Source organism: Cetorhinus maximus, chromosome 5 (genome assembly GCF_964194155.1).
Source record: "Cetorhinus maximus chromosome 5, sCetMax3.hap1.1, whole genome shotgun sequence".
Classification (NCBI taxonomy): Eukaryota; Metazoa; Chordata; class Chondrichthyes; order Lamniformes; family Cetorhinidae; genus Cetorhinus; species Cetorhinus maximus.
Genome location: NC_135883.1, coordinates 160,997,072 through 161,024,781, shown reverse-complemented (window position 1 = coordinate 161,024,781; position 27,710 = coordinate 160,997,072). Strand labels below are relative to the sequence as shown.

General features: G+C 44.8%; 2 protein-coding genes across 2 annotated transcripts in view; one reads left to right on the top strand and one right to left on the bottom strand.

Moving 5' to 3' along the window:
* Positions 1 to 507, top strand: part of mrps18a (mitochondrial ribosomal protein S18A) — a 79,738-nt gene extending 79,231 nt beyond the window's left edge. Inside the window, exon 6 of the mRNA XM_078542724.1 lies at positions 162 to 507. Coding sequence (XP_078398850.1) covers positions 162 to 306 — 145 coding nt within the window. The 3' untranslated portion in view covers positions 307 to 507. The remainder of the gene's footprint in view (positions 1 to 161) is intronic.
* rsph9 (radial spoke head component 9) overlaps positions 407 to 27,710 on the bottom strand; it is an 87,768-nt gene continuing 60,464 nt past the window's right edge. The window contains exon 5 of the mRNA XM_078542723.1: positions 407 to 713. Within this exon, the coding sequence (XP_078398849.1) occupies positions 553 to 713 (161 nt within the window). The 3' untranslated portion in view covers positions 407 to 552. The remainder of the gene's footprint in view (positions 714 to 27,710) is intronic.

The window sequence follows — 27,710 nt, the reverse complement described above, 5'->3', positions numbered from 1 at the left end:
TTGCTGATGTAACCAAAAAAATGTCTGTGCATTTATGATGTGTTGCTTGTAACGTGCACTACCTGTAAGTGTCACACCAAAAGCGTCACTCTTCATAGTATTCACTGCTTCACCCTTTGCAATATAAATGAAAAAACTCATTTGTGTTTTTTTTTACATAGATACCTCACAAGATGGTCAGTTGATTCGGTGAAGCCCATCTGGAAGAAAGGCCTCAAGTGGTGTAAGGTTCGCATGCCTGTGGGAGATCCAATACTGAAGAATAATATTGTCTATGGGAAAAAACCCTGTTATATCAAACACTGATAAGGACTTTGGTGTGGGCTGACTGACTGACTGAAGTTCCAAAATACTTCTACACATTTTACAAACAACCAACTCATTTGCAGCACGTGGAGGTGTTTTTGAATAACATTTATTAAAATATAGAGAGATTTCATGAATTGCCAGTAGTGTTTATGTATAAGTACAGCAAATGTAATTTGAAGTAAATCAATTAAAATGAGAGATGATTTGACCTTGTTTCATTGCGTTTTGGGATTGATAGAAGTTTCATATCATGAATGGAAAGTCAATGTTCCTCTCGCCCAGGCCCATGTAGACGTAGCCATACTGAGCAGTCTCTGGCACGTGGAAGAAGGTGAAGCCGAGCCACAGGAGGTTTCGAAGAACGACCAACTTGCTGCCCTTTTCATACTGCAGACTCCAGAACACTGCAAGCCCAAAGACACACAACGTTTGTTAATCTCCTGTCTAGTCCGAGATTTCAAACACCTGAACAAGTGATGATGCCTTGTCCTGGACCAAAGTGTCAGCAACGCAAAGCGAACAGGCACAACAATTAGTACAAAGCAATGGAAGTAAGATTCTGAGCAGTCAAAAATACATAATTCAATGGGACTGTTTCAGTACACATTCTTCAGATAATACTTGGTTGTGGCCGACAGCTTGTACTTATATGGTGCTTCTTGTGTAGCAAAATTCTTTGAGGGGCTTTACAGGAGGAGACTCGGGCACCAAGCTGTTAGGACTTGTAATGGAGGAGGTTTTCAAAAGGTTTACTGTGCCTGTGTGAAAACGAGTGAAGTTGCAGGTGCAAATACCAAAATGGAAATATGATGTAACTCCCTTCCTAACAGCATGGTAGGTGTACCTACACCACACAGGCTGCAGCAGTTCAAGAAGGCAGCTCACCACCACCTCAAGGGCAACTACGGATGAGCAATAAATGCTGGTCTTGCCAGCGATGCCCACATCCCATAAAAAATGAATTAAAAAAATAACAAAGAGATGGCTCAAAAAAGTTAGGACCAATATTCCCGATACACAATGTCCAGGAAAAATAGGTGGCTGTAGTGATTAAGAAAAATATTAGAGTGCTGGAGGGGCCAAGACTGAATCTGTTTGGTGATAGTTAGGAAACAACAGAGGTAGCATTACATTACTGCATGTATTCTATCAGGCATCAACTAGTGGGAAAGATATCAAAAGAAGAACAAATTTGTGGGAAATTAGTGAGAGGTGCAAAGATGATAGGGTAGTGACAGTGGGACTTAATTATCCTAATATAAACTGGGATAGTAATAGCATACAGGGCAAAGAAGGGAAAGAGATTCTGAGGTATGTTCATGGGAATTTTCTAGATTAGTATGCTTCCAACCCAATGAGGAAATTTAATGACTTGGATGAAGGGACGGCTGTATTGTAGCCAAATTTGCGAACTGTACAAGATTAGTAGGAAATTAAGTTGTGAAGAATATACAAAGAGTCTGCAAAGTGATGTAGATAGGTTCAGTAAGTGGTCAAAAGTTTGGCACATGGAGTGTAATGTGGAAAAAATAAGGTTTTTAAAATTATTTTTATCTTTATTCTTTCATGCAACATGGGTGTCACTGGCAAGGTCAACATTTGTTGCCTATCCTCAATTGCCTTGAACTAAGTGGTTTGTTAGGTTGTTTCAGAGGGCAGTAAAGAATCAACCACATTGCTGTGGGTCTGGAGTCACACGTAGGCCAGACTGGGTAAGGACGGCAGATTTCCTTCCCTAAAGGACACAGCTTCAAAATAAAGGGTTGTCCCATTTAAGGCAGAAATGAGGAGGAATTTTTTCTCTGAGGGTCTTGAGTTTGTGGAATTCTCTTACTGAGAGAGCAGGAATATTGGGACTTAGCTTTGTATATGTTCAGAGTAAGATTTTTGATCTACGGGGTAGTCGAGTTATGGGATGGCAGGCAGGAAAGTCAAGTTAAGGCCACAACTGGATAAGCTATGATTTTATCAAATGACGGAGTAGGCTTGCGGGCCCAATAGGCCTAATCCGCCCATTACTTAAGATCTAGAGGCATTGCTGGATCACGTTCCAGGGAATGACGTGGGTGAGTGTCAATTAGGAACCTTTAGGGAATGCTGAGCATAGAATCATAAGCACTAGGTTAGCAATGGAAACAGTCAAGGAGCAATCTAAAGTAAAATTATTTAATTGGAAGAGAGTCAAAGCTGAGGTTTAAGTAGAGTGGGAGCAAAGAGAGCAGGAATGTAAAAAAAGCGAGAGTGGAGAGTCATTGGAGATTTAAAAAGAGCGAGAGCAAAGAGAGATTTAAAAAGAGCAAAAGCTGAGAGTCAGAGCGGAAATCTAACAAGAGCGAGAACAGAGAGAGCGGAGATTTAAAAATAGCAAGAGTTGAGAGACAGAGCAGAGGGTTAAACAGAGCGAGAGCTGTGAGCCAGAGCACAGATTTAAAAAGTGCAAGAGCAGAGAGTCAAGAGTGGAGATTTAACAAGACTGAGAGCAGAGAGTCAGAGCAGAGATTTGAAAAGCGAGAGAGAGCTGAGAATCAGAGCAGAGATTTAAAAAGAACCAGAGCTGAAAGTCAGAGCGGAGATTTAGAAAGAGCGAGAGCTGAGAGTCAGTGCGGAGATTTAAAAAGAGCAGGAGCTGACAGAGTGGAGGTTTAAAAAGAGTGAGAGCAGAGATTTAAAAAGAGCCAGAGCTGAGAATCAGAGCAGAGATTTGAAAACAGCGACAGCATTGAGTCAGAGCGGAGATTTGAAAAGACAGCAGAGATCTACAAGGAGCGAGAGCAGAGTCAGAGCGGAGATTTTAAAAAGAGCGAGAACAGAGACTCAGAGCGGAGATTTAAAAACAGCGACAGCAATGAGTCAGAACGAAGACTTGAAAAGAGCGAGAGCTGAGAGAGCAGAGATCTACAAGGAGCCAGAGCTGAGAGTCAGAACGGAGATTCAAAAAGAGCGGGAGCAATGAGTGGGAGTGGAGATTTAACAAGAACGAGAGCTGAGAGAGCGGAGATTTACAAACAGCATGAGCTGAGAGAGCAGAGGGTTAAAGAGAGCAAGAGCTGAGAGTCAGAGCAGAGATTTAAAAAGCGTGAGGGCAGAGAATCAGAGCGGAGATTTAAAAAGAGCGACAGTTGAGAGTCAAAGCGGAGATGTAAAAGAGTGAAAGCTGAGAATCACTGGTGATTTAAAAAGCGCGAGAGCAGAGGATCAGTGAGGGGATTTAAAAAGCGCTGGAGCTGAGGGTCAGAGCAGAGATTTAAAAGCAACGAGAGCTGAGAATCAGAGCGGAGATTTAAAAACAGCGACAGCAATGAGTCAGAGCAGAGATTTGAAAAAGGCGAGAGCCAAGAGAGCAGAGATCTACAAGGAGCCAGAGCTGAGAGTTAGAGCGGAGATGTAAAAAGAGCGAGAGCACAGAGATTGAAAAAGTGCAAGATCAGAGAATCAGCGGAGATTTAAAAAAACGCAAGAGCTGAGAGTCAAAGCGGAGATTTAAAAAGAGCGAGAGCTGACAGAACGGAGGTTTCAAAAGAGTGAGAGCTGAGAGTCAGATCGGAGATTGAAAATGAGTGAGAGCTGAGAGAGCAGAGATTTAAAAAGAATGAGAGCTGACAGAGCAGAGATTAAAAAAGAGCAAATGCGAAGAGTCAGGGCGAAGTTTTAAAAAGCATGAGAGCTGAGAGTCAGAGCGGAGGCTTAAAAAGCACAAGAGCTCAGAGTCAGAGTGGAGATTGGAAAAGAGCCAAGAGCTGAGAGTCAGAGGAGAGATTTAATAAGAGCGAAAACAGAGTCAGAGTGGAGGTTTAAAAGAAACAGAGTGTTACAGTGGAGATTTAAAAGCGCAAGAGCTAAGAGTCAGAGCAGAGATTTAAAAAGCGTGAGGGCAGAGAGTCAGAGCGGAGATTTAAAAAGAGCGACAGTTGAGAGTCAAAGCAGAGATGTAAAAAAAGTGAAAGCTGAGAATCACTGGCGATTTAAAAAGCACGAGAGCAGAGGATCAGCGAGGGGATTTAATGCTGATAGAGCGGAGATTTAACAAGAGTGAGAACAAAGAGAGCGGAGATTTAAAAATAGCAAGAGCTGAGAGTGAGAGCAGAGATTTAAGAAAAGTGAGAGCAGTGAGTCAGAGCACAGGTTTAAAAAGTGCAAGAGCAGAGAGTCAGAATGGAGATTTAACAAGAGTGAGAGCTGAGAGAGCGGAGATTTTAAAATAGCGGGAGCTTAGAGTCAGAGCGGAGATTTAAAGAAGTGAGAGCTGAGAGTCTGATCGGAGATTTAAAAACAGGAACAGCAATGAGTCAGAGCGGAGAATTGAAAAGAGCGAGAGCAGAGAGTCAGAAAAAAGATCTAAAAGGAGCCAGAGCGGAGATGTCAAAAGAACGAGAGCAGATAGTCAGAGCGGAGATTTAAAAAGAGCGACAGCTGAGCGTCAGTACAGAGATTTTAAAAGCACAACAGCAGAGAGTCAGAGCGGACGTTTGGAAAGCGCAAGAGCTGAGAGTGGAGATTTAAAAAGAGTGAATGCTGAGAGTCAGAGCGGAGATTTAAAAAGAACGAAAGTTGAGAGCCAGAGCAGATATTAAAAAAATGCAAGAGCAGAAAATCAGTGCGGAGATTTAAAAAGAGCGACGGCTGAGAGTCAGAGCGGAGCTTTTAAAAGAGTGAGAACAGTGAGTCACAGCTGAGATTTAAAAAGAACGAAAGTTGAGAGTCAGAGTGGAGACTTAAAAAGAGCGAGAGCTGAGTGTCCGAGTGGAGATTTAAAAGCAGCAAGAGCAGAGAATCAGAGCAGAGATTTAAAAGCAGCGAGAGCAGAGAATCAGAGTGGAGCTTTTAAAAGCTCAAGAGCTGAGAATCAGAGCGGCGATTTATAAAGCGCAAGGGGTGAGAGTCAGAGTGGAGGTTTTAAAAGCGCAAGAGCTGAGAGTCAGAGCAGAGATGTAAAAAGAGCGAAAGCTGAGAGTGAGTGCGGAGATTTAAGAAGCACGAGAGCAGGGAATCAGGGAGGTGATTTTTTAAAATCGAGAGCTGAGAGTCAGAACAAAAATTTAATAATGCGAGCACTGAGAGTCAGAGCAGAGATTTAACAAGAGCACAAACTGAGAGTCAGAGTGGAGATTTAAAAAGAATGAGGTCAGAGAGTCGAGCGGAGATTTAAAAAGAATGAGCAGTGAGTCAAGCGCAGATTTAAAAAGAGCGAAAGCAGAGAATCAGAGCGGAGATTTAAAGCGCGCACTAGCTGAGAGTCAGAGCGGAGGTTTTAAAAGCGCAAGAGCTGAGAGTCGGAGTGGAGATTTAAAAAGAGCGAGAGCTGAGAGTCGGAGTGGAGATTTTAAAAAAGCGACAGCAGAGAATCAGAGTGGAAACTTTAAAAGAGAGAGGGCTGAGGGTCAGAGTGGAGGTTTAAAAAGAGCGAGAGCAGAGAATCAGAGCGGAGATTTAAAAAGAGCGGGAGCAGAGAATCAGAGCAGAGATTTAAAAAGAGCGGGAGCAGAGGATCAGAGCAGAGATTTAAAAAGAGCGGGAGCAGAGAATCAGAGCAGAGAATTAAAAAGAGCGGGAGCAGAGAATCAGAGCAGAGATTTAAAAAGAGCGAATGCTGAGAGTCAGAGCGGCGATTTAAAAGGAACAAAAGCTGAGAGCCAGAGCGGATATTAAAAAAGTGCAAGAGCAGAGAATCAGAGCGGAGATTTAAAAAGAGCGAGAGCTGACAATCGGAGTGGAGATTTAAAACGCGCACTAGCTGAGAGTCAGAGCGGAAGTTTTAAAAGAGCGACAACTGAGATCCAGAGCAGGGATCCACAAAGAGCAAGAGCTGAGAATCAGAGCGGAGATTTAAAATGCGTACTAGCTGAGAGTCAGAGCGGAGGTTTTAAAAGTGCAAGAGCTGAGAGTCAGACAATAGACGTAAAAAGAGCGAGAACGGAGAGTCAGCGGAGATTTTAAAAGTGCAAGAGCAGAGTCAGAGCGGATGTTTATAAAGCGTTAAGTGCTGAGAGTCAGAGCGGAGATTTAAATAGACCGAGAGGTGAGGGTTGGAGCAGAGATTTAAAAACAGCAACAGCAGTGAGTCAGAGCAGAGATTTTAAAAGCTCAAGAGCTGAGAGTCTGAGGAGAAATTGAATAAGAGTGAGCACTGAAAGTCAGAGCGGAGATTTAAAAAGAGCGAGAGCTGAGTGTCCAAGTGGAGACTGAAAATCAACAAGAGCAAAATATCAGAGCAGAGATTTAAAAGCAGCGAGAGCAGAGAATCAGAGTGGAGCTTTTAAAAGCTCAATAGCTGAGAATCAGGGCAGTGATTTATAAAGCGCAGGGGGTGAGAGTCAGAGCAGAGATGTAAAAAGAGCGAAAGCTGAGAGTGAGTGCGGAGATTTAAGAAGCACGAGAGCAGAGAATCAGGGAGGTGATTTTTTAAAATTGAGAGCTGAGAGTCAGAGCAAAAATTTAATAATGCGAGTACTGAGAGTCAGAGCAGAGATTTAACAAGCTCGAGAGCAGAGTGTCAGAGCGGAGCTTTTAAAAGCTCAAGAGCTGAGAATCAGATCAGGCGATTTAAAAAGTGTGAGAGCTGAGAGCGAGAGCAGAGATTTACAAGGAGCGAGAGCTGAGAGTCAGAGTGGAGATTTAACAAAAGCATGAACTGAGAGTCAGAGCGAAGATTTCAAAAGAATGAGAGCTGAGAGTCAGAGCGGTTTTAAAAAGAATGAGCTCAAAGAGTCGAGCAGAGATTTAAAAAGAATGAGCAGTGAGTCAAGTGCAGATTTAAAAAGAGCGAAAGCAGAGATTTAGTGTGGAGATTTAAAAAGAGCGAGTGCCGAGAATCAGAGCAGAGATCTACAAAGAGCTAAAGCAGAGAGTCAGAGCGGAGATTTAAAAAGAATGAGGGCTGAGAATCAGAGCGGAGATTTAAAAAGAGCAAGAGCTGTGAATCAGAGCGGAGATTTAAAACGCGCACTAGCTGAGAGTCAGAGCGGAGGTTTTAAAAGCGTAAGAGCTGAGAGTCGGAGTGGAGATTTAAAAAGATCAAGAGCTGAGAGTCAGAGTGGAGAGTTTAAAAAGATCAAGAGCTGAGAGTCAAAGCAGAGATGTAAAAAGAGCGAGAGCAGAGAGTCAGAGCGGAGATTTAAAAACAGCAACAGCAGTGAGTCAGAGCAGAGGCCTAAAAGGAGCCAGAGCTCAGAGTCAGAGTGGAGATTTATAAAGAACGAGAGCTGGGAGTCAGAGCAGAGATGCAGAGATTTAAAAAGAGCGAGAGCTGGGAGTCAGAGCGGAGATTTAAAAAGAGCGAAAGCTGAGAGCCAGAGTGGATATTCAAAAAATGCAACAGCAGAGAATCAGAGCGGAGATTTAAAAAGAGCAAGGGCTGAGAGTCAGAGCGGAGCTTTTAAAAGAGCAAGAGCAGTGAGTCACAGCTGAGATTTAAAAAGAATGAAAACTGAGAGTCGGAGCGGAGATTTAAAAAGAGCGAGAGCAGACTGACAGAGCAGAGATTTAAAAAGAGAGAGCAGAGAATCAGAGCGGAGCTTTTAAAAGCGCAGGAGCGGAGAGTCAGAGCAAAACCTTAATAACGCGAGCACTGAGAGTCAGAGCAGAGATTTAACAAGAACGCGAGCTGAGAGTCAGAGCGGAGATTTAAAAAGAATGAGCAGTGAGCGAAAGCAGAGAATCAGAGCGGAGATTTAAAAAGAGCGAGAGCTGAGAGTCAGAGCGGAGATTTTAAAAGAGTGAGAGCTGAGAGCCAGAGCAGAGATCTACAAGGAGCCAGAGCTGCGAGTCAGAGCGGAGATGTAAAAAGATAGAGAGCGGAGAGTCAGAACGGAGATTGAACAAGAGCGCAAGCTGAGAGTCAGCGGAGACATAAAAAGAGCTGGAGCTGAGAATCAGAGCGGAGATTAGAAAAGAGTGAGAGCTGAGAGTCACAGTGGAGATTTAAAAAGGACGAGAGCTAAGTCAGAACGGAGATGTAAAAGGAACGAAAGCTAAGAGTCAGGGCAGAGATTTAAAAAGCGCAAGAGCTGAGAGACAGCAGAGGTGTAAAAAGAACAAGAGCAGAGAATCAGCGGAGATTTAAAATACGCAATAGCTGAGAATCAGATGGATGTTTAAAAAGCGCAAGTGCTGTATGTCAGGGCAGGGATTTAGAAAGCGTGAGAGCAGAGAATCAGCGGAGATTTAAAAAGAATGAGGTCAGAGAGTCGTGCGGAGATTTAAAAAGAATGAGAGCAGAGACTCAGTGTGGAGATTTAAAAAGAGCGAGAGTGGAGAGTCATAGCAGAGATCTACAAGGAGCAAGAGCAGAGAGTCAGAGCAGAGGTTTAAAAAGAGCGAGAGCTGAGAATCAGAGCGGAGATTTAAAACGTGCACTAGCTGAGAGTCAGAGCGGAGATTTAAATAGAGCGAGAGGTGAGAGTTGGAGCGGAGATTTAAAGACAGCAACAGCAGTGACTCAGAGCGGAGATTTGGAAAGAGCGGGTGCTGAGAGTCAGGGCAGAGATTTACAAAGAGTGCGAGCTGAGAGTCAGAACGGATATTTAAAAAGAGCGAGAGCAGAGAGTCAGAGCAGAGATTTAACCAGAGCGCGAGGTGAGAGTTAGAGGGGAGATTTAGAAAGAGCGAGAGCAGAGAATCAGCCGAGATTTAAAAAACGCAAGAGCTGAGAGTCAGAGCGGAGATTTAAAAAGAGCAAGAGCTGAGAGTTAGAGTGGAGATTTAGAAAGAGCGCGAGGTGAGAGTTAGAGTGGAGATTTAGAAAGAGCGAGAGCAGAGAATCAACCGAGATTTAAAAAACGCAAGAGCTGAGAGTCAGAGCGGAGATTTAAAAAGAGGGAGAGCAAAGAATCACAGCGGAGATTTAAAATGAGCAAGAGCTGAGAGTCAGAGCGGACCTTAAAAAGAGTGACAGCTGAGAGTCAGAGCAGAGATTTAAAAAGCACGAAAGCAGAGAATCGGAGCGGAGATTTAAAAAGCGCAAGAGGGAATGAACAAGAGGGAAAAACATACTTGACCTCCTCCTCACCAATCTGCCTGCTGCAGATGCAGCTGTCCATGACAGCATCAGTAAGAGTGACCACCACACAGTCATTGAGGAGACAGTCCCGCCTTCACATTGAGGATACCCTCCATCATGTTGTGTGGCACTACACCGTGCTAAATGGGATAGATTTTGAACAGATCTAGTAACTCAAGACTGGGCATCCACAAGGCGCTGTGGGCCATCAGTAACAGCAGGATTATACTCAAACACAATCTGTAACCTCATGGCCCAGCATATCCCCCACTCTACCATTACCATCAAGCCAGGGGATCAACTCTTGTCCAATGAAGACTGCAGGAGGGCATGCAAGGAGCAGCACCAGGCATACCTAAAAATGAGGTGTCGACCTGGTGAAGCTATAACACAGGACTATTTGTGTGCCAAACAGCATAAGCAGCAAGTGATATACAGAGCTAAGTGATCCCACAACCAACGGATCAGATCTAAGCTCTGCAGTCCTGCCACATCCAGTCGTGAATGGTGGTGGACAATTCAACAACTTGCTGGAGGAGGAGGCTCCACAAATATCTCCATCCTCAGTGATGGAGGAGCCCAGCACACCAGTGCAAAAGATAAGGCTGAAGCATTCGCAACAATCTGCAGCCAGAAGTACCGAGTGGATGATCCATCTTGGCCTCTTCCGCAGGTCCCCAGCATCACAGATGCCAACCTTCAGCCATTCGATTCACTACACGTGATATCAAGAAATGGTTGAAGGGACTGGATACTGTAAAGGCTATGGGCCCTGACAATATTCCGGCAATAGTGCTGAAGGCTTGTACTCCAGAACCTGCCATGCCCCTAGCCAAGCTGTTCCAGTACAGCTACAACACTGGCATCTACCTGGTTATGTGGAAAATTGCCCGGGTAAGTCCTGTGCACAAAAAGCAGGACAAATCCAACCCGGCTAATAACCGCCCCATTAGTCTACTCTCGATCATCAGTAAAGTAATGGAAGGGGTCATTAACAGTGCTATCAAGTGGCACTTGCTTAGCAATAACCTGCTCACTGATGCCCAGTTTGGGTTCCGCCAGAGCCACTCAGCTCCTGACCTCATTACAACCTTGGTTCAAACATAGACAAAAGAGCTGGATTCCCAAGGTGAGGTGAGACCGACTGCCCTTGACATCAAGGCAGCATTTGACCGAGTGTGGCATCAAGGAGCCCTAGCAAAACTGGAGTCAATGGGAATCAGGGGGAAAACTCTCCGCTGTTTGGAGTCATACGTAGCACAAAGGAAGATGGTTGTGTTTGTTGGAGGTCAGTCATCTCAGCTCCAGGACATCACTGTAGGAGTTCCTCAGGGTAGTGTCCTAGGTCCAACCATCTTCAGCTGCTTCATCCTTCCTTCCTTCCTTCATAAGGTCAGATGGGGATGTTCGCTGATGATTGTATATTGTTCAGCACCATTTGCATCTCCTCAGATATTCAAGCAGTCCATGTCCAAATGCAGCAAGACCTGGACAATATCCAGGCTTGGGCTGACAAGTGGCAAGTAACATTCGTTCCACACAAGTGTCAGGCAATGACCATCCCCAACAAGAGAGAATCCAGCCATCGCCTCTTGATGTTCAATGGCATTACCATCACTGAATCCCCCGCTATCAACATCCTGGGGTTTACCATTGACCAGGAAGTGAACTGGACTAGCCATTTAAATGCTGTGGCTACAAGAGCAGGTCAGAGGCTAGGAATCATGTGACAAGTAACTCACCTCCTGACTCCCCAAAGCCTGTCCACCATCTACAAGGCACAAGTCAGGACTGTAATGGAACACTCCCCACTTGCCTGATGAGTGCAGCTCCCACAATGCTCAAAAAGCTGGACACCATCCAGGACAAAGCAGTCCGCTTGATTGGCACCACATTCGCAAACATTCACTCCCTCCACCACCGACACACAGTAGCAGCATTGCGTACCATCTACAAGATGCACTGCAGGAATTCACCGAGGCTCCTTAGACAGCACCTTCCAAACCCATGACCACTACCACCTAGAAGGACAAGGGCAGCAGATAGATGGGAATACCACCATCTGCAAGTTCCCCTCCAAGTCATTCGCCATCCTGGCTTGGAAATATATCACTGTTCCTTCACTGTCACTGGGTCAAAATCCTGGAACTCCCTTCTTAACAGCACTATGGGTATACCTACACCACATGGACTGCAGCAGTTCAAGAAGGCAGCTCACCACCATCTTCTCAAGGGCAACTAGGGATGGGCAATAAATGCTGGCCCAGCCAGCGAAGCCCACATTCCATGAATGAATAAAAAAAAAGCAAGACCATAAAGGTAGTAATCTCCAGGTTACTCCTTGTATCACACGTAAGTGGGTATAGAAATAAGCGGATAGAGCAGATGAATGTGTGGCAAGGAAGGTGCTGCAGGAGGGAGGGCTTTAGATTCGTGGGACACTGGGGCCATTTCTAGGGGATTTGAGACCTATACTGGATGGATGGGTTGCACCTGAACAGAGCCGGGACCAAAATCTTTACAGGTGATTTGCTAATGTTGTTGCGAGGAATTTAAATTAACTTGGCAGAGGTGCGGGAACCAGAATTATCGGCAAGGAAAAACAAGATGCACAGAGAATTGGGAGTGACAGATAGCACTAGAGTAAGAAATAGTATGGTATTAGGTGGGGTGAGAGCAAGAGGGAATGAAATAAGGTCTAAATCCAGCTTGCTGTGCATGCATGTGAATGTGCATTGTGTGGTAAATAAGATTGGTGAGTTGTAGGTGCAGATAACCACGTGGCAATATGATGTTGCGGCTCAGAAGTGGTCAGAACTGGGTACTACTTATTCCTGGTTACAAGGTGTTCAGGAAAGAGGGAAGGAAAGAAAGAAAGAGGGTACCAGTACTGATTAAGGAGCTCATTACGGTGCTGCAGAGACAGGATGTCCTATAGAAGTCAAGGACAGAATCTATTTGGTTAGAGCTAAAAAAGTAAGTGCCACTACATTACTGGGTATATTCTATTGGCCACCTTCTAATGGGAAAGATACAGAGAAAAACATTGCTAGGAAATTACAGAGGGGTGCAAGAAGTATATGGTCATTATAATGGGAGACTGCAATTATCTGAATATAGACTGGGATAGTAATACTGTAAAGGGCAGAGAAGCAGAAGTGTTTATGAAGTGTAACCAGGGGAATTTTCTAAGTCAATAGGCGCAATGAACAAGGAGGCACTGCTGGATCTGGGTCGGGGTGATGAGGTGGTCAAGTGGATCAAGTGTTAATTGGGGAACTTTTAGGGGAACTGATCATAGTATCATAAGGCTTAGGTTGGCTTTGTAAAAGGATAAGGAGAAATCCAGAGTAAAAATAATTTAAAATAATTAACTGAGGGAGGTCGAACTTCAGTGCGATGAGAACAGCTGTCCAGACCCCTCATCAATTCGAATACCTCTATCAGACCTCTTCTCAGTCTTCTTTTCTCCAAGGAAAACCATATTAATGTTTTGCTGCATTGTCCAGCTCTGAACTGGCAGCTAGTGCACAGTCATCGGCAAACAGGGAATCACAATGTATGAACTTGGAGAGGTTGGTTTTGTTTGCAGCTGTCCATGCAAAATCTGGTTTCGATGCCAGCATAAGCATCATGGCAAGCATCGGAGAGCATGGCGGACAAAAGCATGCTGAAGGAGGTTTTAGCTAGCACGCAGCCCTGTTTAACTCCATTAGTGACTGAGAATGGGTCAGAAGATTCACCATCATCCAGGAAACGCGCGAGCATGCCATCATGGAATTGTTGAACCATTGTGCTGAATTCCTCAGGGCAGGCGAATTTCTCCATTACCTTCTAAAGGCCCTCATAGTTGACTGTGTCAAAAGCTTTGGTCAGGTCAACAAACATGGTGTTGAGGTCCATGTTCTGTTCTTGGCATAATACATTTGAGACTGAATATAGGAAGTTTGGAGAAGTGAAAAAAGAGAAATAAGAGGAGCAAGAGAAAGTATGAGCAGAGACTGGCAGCTAATGTAAAAGGGATTCCAAAAGTCTTCTACACACTTATAAATAGTAAAAAGATGGTAAAAGGAGGAGTTGGGCAAATGAGGGACCAAAAAGAAGATTTATTCTTTGAGGCAGGAGCATGGCTGAGATACTAAATGAGTACTTGCATCTGCTTTACACAGGAAGAAGATGCTGCCTAATTCATAGTGAAAGAGGAGATAGTGGAAAGCTAAAAATGGGCTAAAAATGGATTCAGAGGCTGGCGCCACTTAAAGTTGATAAACTGCGAGCACCAGATGGAAGGCACCTGAGGATATTAAGGAAAGTAAAGGTGAACATTATGGGGGCATGAGGCACTGGCCATAATCTTCCAATCCCCTTAGATATAGGGGTGATACCAGAAGGCTGGAGAATGGCAAATTTTACACCTTGTTCAGAAAAGTGTGTAAGGATAAGCCCAGCAACTACAGGTGAGTCAGTTTAACCTTGGTTGTGGGAAAGCCTTTAGAAATGATAATTGGGACAAAATTAACAGTTACTTGGACAAATGTGGATTAATTAAGGAAAGTCAGCACGGATCTGTTAAGGAAAAATCATGACCAGGATTTTGTCCTCGTCGGGCAGGCTCGGCAGGGGTGAGCGGGAGTGGCCGCCAAAGCGACTGCCACCTGTGATCGGGCCCCGACCGTGACTTCACGCTGGAGGGTCAATAAGGCCCGCCCAGCATGAAACGTGTGCTGCAGTGCTGCCTGGGTCAGGGCGGGAGGAGGGCGAGTGCGTGAGTGCGCGCAATGAAAGTTCCCTGAAGCACAGGGCTGCCTCAGGGAGCTGAAGATTTAAAAAATGAAAAATAAAGAATTTTAAAATGTTAAAAAAAAGTCCCCTTATGTGATTCTGTCATTGCTGTTGGAAACCTCATCCCGTCCGTGGGTGAGGTTTCCTAAAAAATCCAAAGGCCGCTTGGCCTTTTCACCTGCCGCCAACTGTAAGGTTGGGCGGGCAGTGAAAAATTTAATTCAATTGGCACTTTAATGGCCTTAATAGGCCTGTTAATTGTCAGCGGGCGTGCTACCGACTCCCGCGCCTGCCTGTCGACCGAAATATCATGGGTCATTTTGCGCTTGTTCGGGTCAGGCGTGCGCCTGCCCGACGAGCGCAGTATTCCGCCCCATCTATTTAACTAACTTCCTTGAATTTTGACGAGGTAACAAAGAGAATTGATGAAGGTAATGCAATTGATGTGATGTACATGGACTTCCAAAAGACATTCGATAAAGTGTCACATAGGAGGCTTGTCAGCAAATAGAAAGCTCATGGAATAAAGAGGACAGTGGCAGCATGGATATGAAGTTGGTTGGAAACAGAGTAGTGGTGAATGGTTGATCTTTGGGCTGAAGGAAGATATATATTGGGATTCCCCAGGGATTGGTACACAGCTTCTCTTGACCTAAATGAATGACCTAGACTTTGGTATACAGGGCACAATTTCAAAATTTGCAGCTTACACAAGATTTCGAAATATTGTAAATTTTAAAAGGACATAGACAGGTTGGTGAAATGGGCAGGCAAATGGCAGATGAAATTTAATGTAGAGAAATGTGAAGTATTCATTTTGGTAGGAAGAATGAGGAGAGGAAATATAAACTAAAAGGTACAATTCTATTCCAATCCCCTTGAGAAAGTGGTTATAATGGCATACTGGGTGTACAAAATTGAGGGGAATAGATAGAGTGGCCAGGATAAAATTGCTTCCCTTGATGGAGAATTCTAGAACCATGGGACATAGATTCAAGATAAGTGGCAGAAGGTGTAGGGGGGACATGAGGAAGAACTTTTTTACGCGGAGGGTATTGGGTGTCTGGAATTCGCTGCCCAAGTTGGTGGTAGAGGCAGAAACTTTAAACTCTTTAAAAAGTACCTGGATCTGCACCTAAAGTGCTGTAAGCTGCAGGGCTATGGGCCAGCAGCAGGAAGGTGGGATTAGAAAGGGCACCTGGGTGTCCTCAGGCTGGCATGGACAAGATGGGCTGAATGGCCTCCTTCTGTGCTGTAACTTTTCTATGGTTCTATAGAGGCATAGAATACAAAAGCAAGGGAGCTATGATGAACCTTTATAAAACTGCTTTGATGTCAACTGGAGTATTGTGTCCAATTCTGTGTACCACACTTTTAGAAAGGATACTAGAGAGGTTCTGAAAAGATTTACAAGAACGGAGAAGCTGGGCTCTTCTCTTTAGAGAATAGAAGATTGAGAAGAGATTCGCTGAAGATGTTCAAAATCTAAAGGGGTCTAACGCACAGCAGATAGAGATGAACTTTTCCTATTGGCAGAAGGGTAAGAACCAGAGGGTTTAAGGTGATTGGCAAAAGAACCAACAGTGACATGTGGAAACCCTTTTTAAACATCAAGTGGTTAGAATCTGGAATGCACTGCCTAAGAGTGCGGTGGAGGCAGATTCAGTCAGGGATTGTAAAAAAGGAATTGGATAAGCACCTGAAGAGAAAAGATTTTCAGGGCTATGAGGGAAGGGCAAGAAAGTGGGACCAGCTAAACTGTTCTTGCAGAGATCTGGCAGGAACACAACAGGTCATTTGGCCTCTTTCTGTGCTGTAACCATTTCATGATTCCATGAAGAGGAGAGACATCAGGAAAAAACTTCAAATTGGTGAGATGGCTGAAATGGAGAGAAATCAGAGGCCATTGCAAGGGTGCATCACAAAGATTTTCGGGAAAAGTAACTGAGATGCTTGGATACTATGGGTAAGTGTTGAGTATGTGATTGAAATATTTTGTGATTTACTGCATACTTAGGACTTCTTTTTAAATGGCCATCGGTTAATCAGGTTAGGAAAGAGAAAGGGTGGGTTAATGTTTCAATAGGATCCTTCTTCAGGGATATTAAACTTTGGCTGCTAATAAAGGCAAGCATGCATTAAAAAGCACCATGCACAATTAATTGCATCTGTTTTATATGGATTTGGTGTTAGGAAATAGAGATAGTTTAAGTAAGTTATATTGGTATTTGTAGGTGTTAGGAATGAGTTTTAGCTTTAAAGTTTAAGTTTGATTTGTATTTCTGTGTCTCTGTCTTAAGAAAGGTCAAATTGAGTTTTAGTTTCACTTTAAAAAGGTGCCTGCATTACTAATGAGGCTTTTTTTTACGACTGTTGCAGCTAGGGTAAACAAACAAGGGTGGAAAAATTGGGCTGCTGCCTAGCAACAGGGGTCCAGGGAGGCAGTACCCTCCCACAGACACAGGCAGAAAAACTAAAGAAACAGCAGTTTTAAGTTCAGTTTGAAGCTAAGGCTCCAGACAGACTGGACACTGGGAAAGGGAGCTACAGATTTCTCAAAAGAACCAAAAGGTCCCAAGGCCAAAGGAGTGAGATGGAAAAAGGGGAAAGTCCCAAGAAGACCTTCTAGTCAAAGGGAGGACAGGAACCTGGAAAAGGGTCCTGTTTTGTGAAGTTAAGAGAGAGGGGCAAGGAGAAAGGCTCCAAGCTTCAGGTTTAAAGTGACAAAAGCTGCAGAAAGCATATTTAAGACAACTGAAGGTCTGTACCTCTTGCTGTGGGCAGCTGAAACAATGGTGTACTGTTGACGGCTGAGTCGGTGAGACAGTGTGTGTGGAAGACGGCTTGAATACATGTGGTAACCCAGGGAAGAGGAACATTGGAAGGAGAGTTCGAAACTCTGGAGGTGAACACTTGCAGAAGGCATCTGAGAGAAAGCATTGGTTTAGGAGAAGATTCCAAGGTGAGGTCTTAGAGAGTGGAGATTGGAAACCCTCGTGTGAAAGATGGAGTGCAGTGAGACTGGTTGGCTCACAGTGTGACAAGTGTCTGGGGGGAGTTGAGAGATCCATAGCATCTGGTTGAGGTGACATCTGTTACTTGGTTTCAGAGTGTGGTGTGTCTGACCACAGGTCGCCATAGATGTACATAGACTGTGAACATCAAAGTATAAGATAGCATTTGGAACTTGTGTTATCCTAACGAATCTGTTTATATCTGTAAAGGTATAGTTGTGGGTGAAGGAGTATTGTAATATAGTTCATCTTTTCTTGTTTAAAAAATGTTTTATTCTTTTGTTAAAAGTTCATTAACTGACCCTAGTAACTCTGTTCAGTAGCCCCTCTCCATGTATCTAAACAAACAATTAAAAGTTAGGATCTATCAAGCTGGGTTCCACTCTGGGATCAGGCTTGTCCAGAGGTAACCTCAGCTGGGAACATAACATTGGGAATATGGACATAATTTCAAAGATTGCAGATGACAAAACTCAGAAATGTAGTGAGCAGTGAAGAGGGTAGTAAGAGACTTCAGAAGGGGTTAGACAGAACTGTGAAATGGGCAGACATATGGCAGATGTAAGAGAAGTATGTGTGATTCATTTTGATAGGAAGGAGGAGGAAGGGTAAATGGTGCAATATTGATGGGGTGCAGCAGCAGAAACGCCTGTGGAGCAATGTTCCCACTAACTACTGTTTGCTGGGCGCAGCCAGCATTTTTGCATTGTACAGTTTCTTTGAGACTGACATACGGCTGTGCATGCTGACATCTGAAAGGAAACTTTGCTAGTGTGAGACTTGTTTGTTCCCTGTGTAGAACATTCCTGATTGCACCCACGCAGCATAGAACGAATATCACTGGGGAATACATCCCCAAATTTTTGAAGGTGGCAGGATAAGTTGAGAAGGCTGCTAAAGAAGCATACAGGATCCTTGGCTTTATAAATAGACATATAGGGGGATTTTCTGAAGGTAGGGATCTCACCTGCTGGCTCAACAACAGACCCGCATTGCCTCCTCCGGGAAGGCCCGCCGATATAAGTGTCTCTCAGTGCACTTAAGTAGCCACCAGCAGGCCTTCTCCAGGATTAAGAACCTAGGGGATGGAAATCCCATCCATCATTCAGAGGCCAGCAGCTCTTCTGCTCACCAGCGTCACCAGGGAGATGATGCTGCTGCTGGAAGGCCCAGGATCAAGTAACAAGCCAGGCCGGAGGTAAGTCATGGTGGGAGGGGTTTTGTAGGGTGGGGGTCGCGGAGAATGAGGGTGCGAAGTCAGCAGAAAGCACAGGGAGATGTCTCTCAACTGGCTCTTCTATTTCCTGATGCTGGGTCTCTCGATCTGGCACTGAGTGCCTTTGAATGAGGGACCCCCCCCACCACCTCCCCGCTACGGGAGACCACAACCAGCCCATACAGGTTTGACAATCGTGCTCCCAAGGGGTGACTGGCCTGCCCTGCTGCGTTAATACCAGCAGTGGCGGGATGCGGCCCTTATAATGGTGAAATTGGGCAGAGTCAACATAGATTTATGAAAGGGAAATGATGTTTGACAAACCTGTTGGGAGTTTTTGAGGATGTCACTGGCAGGGTAGATAAGGGAGAACCAGTGGATCTGGTGCATTTGGATTTTCAGAAGGCTTTCAATAAAGTCCCACACAAAGGTTGTTAAGCAAAATTAAAGCTCATGGGTTTGGGGGTAATATACTGGCATGGATTGAGGAATGGTTAACAGATAGAAAACAGAGAGTAGGGGTAAACAGGCCATTCTCAGGTTGGCAGGCTGTGAATAGTGGGGTACCACAGGGATCAGCGCTTGGGCCCCAGCTATTCACAATTTAAATCAATGATTTTGATGTGGGGACCAAATGTAATATTTCTAAGTTTGGTGATGACACAAAACTTGGTGCGAATGTGGGTTATGAGGAGGATGCAACGAGGCTTCAAGGAGATTTAGACAGTGAGTGGGCAAGAACATGGCAGATGGAATATAATGTGGGAAAATATGAAGTTATCCACTTTGTTAGGAAAAATAGAAATGCAGACTAATTCTCAAATGGGAAGAGCTGATGTCCAAAGGGACCTGGGAGTTCTTGTTCATAAGTCACTGAAAGCTAACATGCAGGTGCAACAAGCAAGTAAGAAGGCAAATGGTATGTTAGCCTTTATTGTAAGGAGATTTGAGTATAGGAGTAAGGAAGTCTTGATACTGTTCTATAGAGCCTTGGTGAGACCACACCTGGAGTATTGTGTGCGGTTTTGGTCTCCTTACCTAAAGAAGGATATACTGAACATAGAGGGAGTGCAACCTGGGATGATGGGAATGTCCAATGAGGAAAGATTGAGGAGACTGGGCCTGCATTCTGTAGAGTTTAGAAGAATGGGAGGTGATCTCATTGAAGTGTACAAAATTCTTACAGGCTTGACAGGCTGGATGCAGGAAGGATGTTTCCCCTGGCTGGCTGGTCTAGAATCAAGGGGACACAGTCTTCATTTAGGACCGAAATGAGGAGAGATTTCTTCAGTCAGGGGGTGGTGAATCTTTGGAATTCTGTACTCCAGAGGGCTGTGGAGGCTCAGACATTGAGTATTTTCAAAGCAGAGGTTGATATATTTCTAGATATCAATGAAATTAAGGGGATAGTTTGGGGAAGATGGCATTAAGGTAGAAGGTCAGCCATGATCTAGTTCAATGGCCCACTCCTGATCCTATGTTCCTTAAGTGGTCACTAATTGCCCGGTTAAGAGCTTCAGTTGGTAGCGATGCTGGAAGGTCGTACACGGGCCTTGCCGATCTGGACTTAACTTTGGCAGAGGCTGTAAGTGGTAGGATGCTCGCATGCCACCCTCCCGCCTGATTAAATGTCCTCCCCACCTTCAAACACCACGAAAGAGGGCATGGAACTCTCTGCACAGAGTATAAGAGCAAGGAGTTATGCTACATCGTTATGATACACAAGTTAGGCTCCAGTTATTGTGGCTAATTCTGGGCATCACACTTTAGGAATGATGTTAAGGCCTTTAAGAGAATGCAGAGGAGATTTACTAATTTACTAGAATAATAAGAAGGGACTTTAGTTAACTGGAGAGGCTAGAGAAACCATGTTCAATCACCTTAGTGGGGGGAAGGTTAAGAGATTTGACAGAGGCTTTCAAAATCTTGAAGGCATTGATAGGGTAAATGAGGAAAAACTATTTCCAGTGGCAGAAGGGTTGGTAACTGAAGGATTCAGATTTAAGGTGATTGATAAAAGAACCAGAGGTGACATACTGGAACAGTTGCTTAAGCAGCTAGTTGTTATGATCTGAAATGCATACCTGGGAGGGTGTTGGAAGCAGATTCAAAGAAAATTGGATAAATACTTGAAAAAGAAAAATCTGCTCGGCTATGGGGAAGAGTGTGGGACAATTTGAATAGCTCTTTCAAGTGGCCAAGTGGCCTCCTGTGCTGTATCATTCTATTTGGGCATTCATTATTTACAGAGCAAGATCCCACAACTATCAATGAGGCAAGTGACGGGTCAATCTGTTTTTTTGCCAGTGGTTGAGGGAAGAATGGCCAGATAGTGCAAGCAGGGCAGGGCCCAAGGTTTAGTTCTTTTTATCCAAATTGTGTGCTGCTGCCTATGATGCCCTAATGGGTGATACTCCCTAGCAGCGCTGGTGCAGAGAATTGAACCTGTTTGAGAGCTGACCTGGGGCATGGTGGCTGGAAACCAGGCCACCTGACTTTAGAGAGTCAAATGCTACCAACTGCTGCTTAAGAAGCCATTTGGTCAAAACGGCCAGCATTTGTAATTTCTTGTGATGCTGAGAGCCTGACATTTCTGAAATGAGAATTACTGCTCTTTTGTGCTTCGTTTAAAAGAAGACTTTAAAAGATGAAACCATCAAAGTTGCACCTGTTGATTTATATAGTAAAACCCTAGGAATACAAGCTCTTAATTGGACTGAAAAACACTCAATCTCTGGAGAGAGAGATTGTCTGAAACATGTCCTTACTCTAAAATTGATACATTGGTCAAATTGTGCGGATGATCATAAAATATATAATAATTCTCACAAATCAATGACCTCTGCCACTAGCTTGCACATTAAGAGTTTTATTTTTCTCTGGGAGGGATGAGGTGCACCTGAGTACATTGTGCACAGGATATTTATTGTGCTGCTGTAAACCAGAGCATTGATTGAAGAGTGAGGCACTGGCAAGGGATTTATTTAATCAGCTCAAGGTCTCTATTCCAGTCTCAAACATAATGGATTATTGCCATTAGCAGATGTACACGTTGATAATAAGCCTTTTATACGGAAATTGTTCCACAAAATTCTCCTTTCTTGGAGCAACCTGACATTTAAAGTTGAAATAAAAGCACCAACACATTTTTATTGGCCAGGCCCTATGGACCTTGAATTGAAATTATTGGTGAGGCAACAAATCGAGAAGTTGCAACTGACTTTTACAATGTGTTAAAGTTCACTGCATCAATTTGTTTGGTGAGACTATTAATATGGATCCCAAAACGTGTGTGTGCGCGCGTGTGTGTGTGTGTGTGTGTGAGAGGGGTGGGAGGAGGAGGGGGGAGATCAGGGGAGAGGTGTTCAGATATGCTACCATTTTATAAACTCTGGCTTAAAGGAAACAAGCCAAATCTTATTGGGCAATGAGAAGGTATGGATTCAGAAAAGACCATTGGTCAGGTACTTAACGTGATCCTGCTGTCTCTGGCAATAGGGGGTGGCTTTTCTCTGCAATGTTAGAGTGATAGTCACTTATTCTGACTGCAGTTTTCACACTGGGCCTGCAGCTGACAACCAAAGAAGATTCTGAATCACATGAACTTATTCTGGTATTGAAGCAATTCTCTAACCATCACTGGTGCATGTATATGGGGCACTGGCACCAATACTGGGACAGGAGGAGCTATACCATGTTGTCCTACATAATAATAATGACTACATTTAAAAAAGTAATTCACTGTGAATGAAGCTTTTGGGACATCTTAACGATATGCTTATGAACGCAGCATTCTTAGCCCTTTCACTCATGCAGTTTGGTGCTGCTGTCATGGTGAGGTGGGAGGTGGGGTGTCTGAAAGTCATGAACCCATATCCTCGAGTCCATGGAAAAACACGGCAGCCAAAATTGTAAGGTCCCTCAAATGACAACAAAATAAATGGCAAGTCAACCTGTTGTTCGAGGAGGGAATATGCTGGCCAGGATATCAGGAGAGTTTCTCTGCTCTGCTTCCTGCCACCAATGTTCTCAGGAAAAGAGAGCTTTATTGTGATGAGAAACAAGAGCCTACCACATTATACATCCAAACAAAACTGTTGAGGGTTATTACCAAAGAACAGTGATTGATGAGTGGATGATACTGGTGTGGCCTCTGGGCCTATAATTAAACAGTTCACATGTACAGTGTTCGAATTTCAAAGTAGCCTGCAGCTGAATGGCTGATACAGAATTCTTTCTGTGCTTATTTTGAAACAGAAATTATACAAGTTTATGTGGAATAATGGTTCTGTCCTCCTTCACATACTGTGGATAGATTAGAAAGTGCCTGTTCTCATTCAGTGAATTCTGTGCTTATCAAGAGAAGGTGAGGGATGGGGAATGGAACACGGTATATTATTCTTTCCTTCTCTTGGTCTTTTCATTGAGAACTGTTGGCGTGACATTAGTTGTCTCAATTTCTCTGCTCCTCTCACCCATTCTAACCTGTCTCTCTCTGAACTTGCTGCACTCCGTTCTCTCAGGTCCAACCCTGACATTGTCATCAAACCCGCTGACAAGGGTGGTGCTGTTGTTGTCTGGCGCACTGACCTCTATCTCGCAGACGCTGAGCGTCAACTCACAGACACTTCCTCCTACCTCTCCCTGGACCATGACCCCACCACTGAAGATCAAGCCATTGTTTCCAGGACTGTTACTGACCTCATCTCCTCTGGAGATCTTCCTTCCACAGCTTCCAACCTGATAGTCTTCCAACCTCGGACGGCCCACTTCTACCTCCTACCCAAAATCCACAAACAAGACTGTCCCGGCACACTGATCGTGTCAGCCTGTTCCTGCCCCACAGAACTCATTTCTTGCTATCTTGACTCCCTTCTCTCTCCCCTTGTCCCGTCCCTTCCCACCTACATCTGTGATTCCTCTGACACCCTACATCATATCAACAATTTCCAGTTCCCTGGCCCCAACTGCCTCCTCTTCACCATGGATGTCCAATCCCTCTACACCTCCACCCCCCACCGGAATGGTCTGATGGCTCTCCGCTTCTTCCTCGAACAGAGGCCCGAACAATCCCCATCCACCACTACTCTCCTCCGTCTGGCTGAACTTGTTCTCACACTGAACAATTTCTCCTTAAACTCCTCTCACTTCCTCCAAATAAAAGGTGTGGCAATGGGTACCCGCATGGGCCCCAGCTATGCCTGTCTCTTTAGGGGGTATGTGGAACATTCCTTGTTCCAGTCCTACTCCGGCTCCCTCCCACAACTCTTTCTCCGGTTACTTCGGTGCTGCTTTATGCTCTCGTCTGGACCTGGAAAAATTTCTTAATTTTGCTTCCAATTTCCACCCCTCCATCATTTTCACATGGTCCATCTCTGACACTTCCCTTCCTTGGCCTATCTGTCTCAATTTCTGATGATAGACTGTCCACCAATATTCATTAAAAGCCCACCGACTCCCACAGCTACCTCGACTACAGCTCCTCACACCCCGCTTCCCGTAAGGACTCCATCCCATTCTCTCAGTTCCTTCGCCTCCGTCGCATCCGTTCTGATGATGCTACCTTCAAAAACAGTTCCTCTGACATGTCCTCCTTCTTCCTGAACCGAGGTTTCCCACCCACGGTGGTTGACAGGGCCCTCAACCGTGTCCGGCCCATCTCCCGCGCATCCGCCCTCACACCTTCTTCTCCCTCCCAGAAACATGATAGGGTCCCCCTTGTCCTCACTTATCACCCCACCGGCCTCTGCATTCAAAGGATCATCCTCCACCATTTCCGCCACCTCCAGCATGATGCCACCACCAAACACATCTTCCCTTCACACCCCTGGCGGCATTCCGTAGGGATCGTTCCCTCCGTGACACCCTGGTCCACTCCTCCATCACCCCCTACACCTCAACCCCCTCCCACGGCACCTTCCCATGCAACCGCAGAACATACAACACCTGCCCCTTTACTTCCCCTCTCCTTGCCGTCCAAGGGCCCAAACACTCATTTCAAGTGAAGCAGCATTTCACTTGCACTTCCCTCAACTTAGTCTACTGCATTCGTTGCTCCCAATGCGGTTTCCTCTACATTGGAGAGACCAAATGCAGACTGGGTGACCGCTTTGCAGAACACCTTCGGTCTGTCCGCAAGCATTACCCAGACCTCCCTGTCGCTTGTCATTTCAACACTCCACCCTGCTCTCATGCCCACATGTCCGTCCTTGGCTTGCTGCATTGTTCCAGTGAAGCTCAACGCAAACTGGAGGAACAGCACCTCATCTTCCGACTAGGCACTTTACAGCCTTCCGGACTGAATATTGAGTTCAACAATTTTAGATCATGAACTCTCTCCTCCGTCCCCACCCTCTTTCCGATTTTCCCCCTCCTTTTTGTTTTTTACAATAATTTATATAGATTTTTTTTTTCCCACCTATTTCCATTATTTTTAAATGTATTTCCATCCATTGTTTTATCTCTACCTTTTAGCCTTTTTCAATTCCTTCCCCCCACCCCACCCCCACTCGGGCTATCTGTACCTTGCTCGTCCTGCTTTCTACCCTTAATTAGAACATTCCTTTAGGTATATCACCACCTTGAACACCTCTTTGTCCTTTTGTCTTTTGTCTGTGACATCTTTTGGTTATCTCCACCCATCACTGGCCCTCTATCCAGCTCTTCTTTTCCCACCCACCCCCCACCACCCCCCCTTAAACCAGATTATATTTCACCCCTTTTCTATTTTTCCTTAGTTCTGTTGAAGAGTCATGCAGATTCGAAACGTTAACTGTGCTCCTCTCCACAGATGCTGCCAAACCTGCTGAGTTTTTCCAGGTATTTTTGTTTTTGTTACGGTATATTAGTCACCTGTTTGCAGCATCAGGAACACCTAAGTCATGTATGGCACACATGGGGTAGAAGTTTTTGCTCGGCGGGCAGGCACGCGCCCAACCCACTCGAGCATGAAATGACGTGCGCTGACATCGGTCGAGCATGCCGACATCAACGTGCAGTTGTGCATTGGTTCGGTCGGCGGGCGCGCATCGGAGCCAGCTGTGCGCCCACCGACAATTAAAAGGCCTGTCAAGACCATTAAATTATCAATTAGTGTAAAGTTTTTGCTGCCCATCCATCCTAACGGTTGGCGGGCAGGTGAAAAGGCCAAGTGGCCTTTGCATTTTTTTGGAAACCTCATCCACGGGGGGGGATGAGGTTTCCAGAAGCAAATAAAAGCTTTAGTTTTTCATTAATAACCTGCCCCTGCTCAAGTAACAGAGTCACGAGGGGACATGTCTCATTACATTTTTATTTTAAAATTTTTTTTTAGTAGCTCCGTGCCTCAGGGAGATTTTGCAGCGCGCATGCGCGAAGTTCACGCTCAGCCAACTTGCGCTCCCCTCCCCCTCCCGTACAGGCAACGCTCAGCACTGCCGCTCACGTTTCATGCTGTGTGGGCCTTAATTGGCCCACCAGTGTGAAATTGCAGTGCAGTACCGATTGTGGGCGGCTTCCCGACCGCCCCCTCCCACCCCTGCTGAGCCAGCCTGCCAGGGGCAAAATTCTGCCCATGATGTTAAGTGTCCTCTAACCAGCCCCAACCATGGAACAGCACGATCCTTATTGAACCTATGTCCAATTTTAATCCTAACACACACCCCCCACCACTCCCCGCACGCATACACATACACACACTCCTTCATCCTTGTAGCAACTAATTTCATGGCAAATAAAGATGTGTTGTGATCCTATGCCAACTAAGACTTACATATATAAACAGAATTTACAGCACAGAAAAGGCCATTCTGCCCCCAAAAAGCTGATCTATACTAATGTTTTTGCTTCATATGAGCCTCCTCCCTTTCTCCCTCATGTATTTATCTATCACCATTAAAGGCAGCTATTATTCAACTACTCATTATTTATTTAGTGAATGCAAACCCCCAAAGCCAATGATCGTCTCCTCATTTGCTGACACTGCCACTTAGACTGTAGAGGGGACACTCCTCGGTAATGTGCAGCATTGTTTGTGTCTTGTGCATAAGTGGTTTGTACTAAGGCCCCAGCAGTGGAGGTTGACTGCACAGGGGCCCTAGCATGTCCTGACCTGTTTAACAAGGACCACTGTCATCATGGTAGTTCAAATCCTGTCATTTGACAGTCTATTTTTGATGTACGTGGTGAGTACCAGAACTCGATCACATCACATGTGTTGCATCCCTTACGGCAGATTTCCTTCCCTAAAGAGGATTAGTGAAGCAGATGGGTTTTTACAACAATTGATGATAGTTTCTTGGTCACCATTACTGAGACTTGCTTTCATTTCCAGATTTATTAATTGAATTTAAATTTCACCAGCTGCCATAATGGGATTTGAACCCACGTCCCCACAGCATTAGCCTGGAACTCTGGATTACTAGTCCAGTGACATTACCACTATATCACCATCTGGTGCGATGTTGTTATAACCCACTGCTTTGCCACATTTCAGGCTCTTAATGCATTCTCCAGTTCTATGATCTTGAAGGGATCAGGACTGCTGTGTTCTGCATGTTGCTGGCATTGTTTTTTCAGTTTGTTAGAGGTAATGTGCATGAGTCACAAAAAGTTAGTATGCAGGTACAGCATGTAGTCAAGAAAGTTCATGGAAAGCTATCCTTTGTTACGAGAGGAATTGAACATAAAAGGATGTTATGCTTCAGTTATACAGGGCATTGGTGAGGCCGCAACTCGAATACTTGAGTGCAGTTTTGGTCTCATTTAAGGATGAATGTAAATGCTTTGGAAGCCTTCTTATTGGGCTGATACCTGGATTGAGCGGGTTGCCTTATGAGGATAGGTTGGACAGGCTGGGCTTGTTTGCACTGGAGTTTAGAAGAGTGAGGGGTGACTTAATTGAAGTATATAAGATCCTGAATGGTCTTGACAAGGTGGACATGGAAAGGATGTTTCCTCATGTGGGTGAGTCCAGAACCAGGGGGCACTGTTTTAATATTAGTGTCTGCCCTTTTAGGACAGAGGGGAGGAGAAATTTTCTCTCTGAGGGTTGTGCGACTTTGGAACTCTCCGCCTCAGAAGGCAGTGGAAGCAGGGTCACTGAATATTTTTAAGGCAGAGGTAGATAGAATCAAAGGTTTCGGGAGTAGATGGAAATGTAGAACTCGAAATACAAATAGATCACCCATGATCTTATTGAATGGTGGAGCAGGTTTGAGGGGCCACATGGCCTACTTCTGCTCCTATTTTGTATGTTTGTAATACGCTTTATTTTCTTTTCCAGTGGTGTCCTCGCTACATGCAGCAGGTGACTGGCAAATTGGTTTGGGGTGACTGATGGGTGATTTGGTACAGGTGATCTTTTGGGTTGCTCCAAGGCAGCGAATCAGGCTCTAGCACTTCTGACTGGAATAAG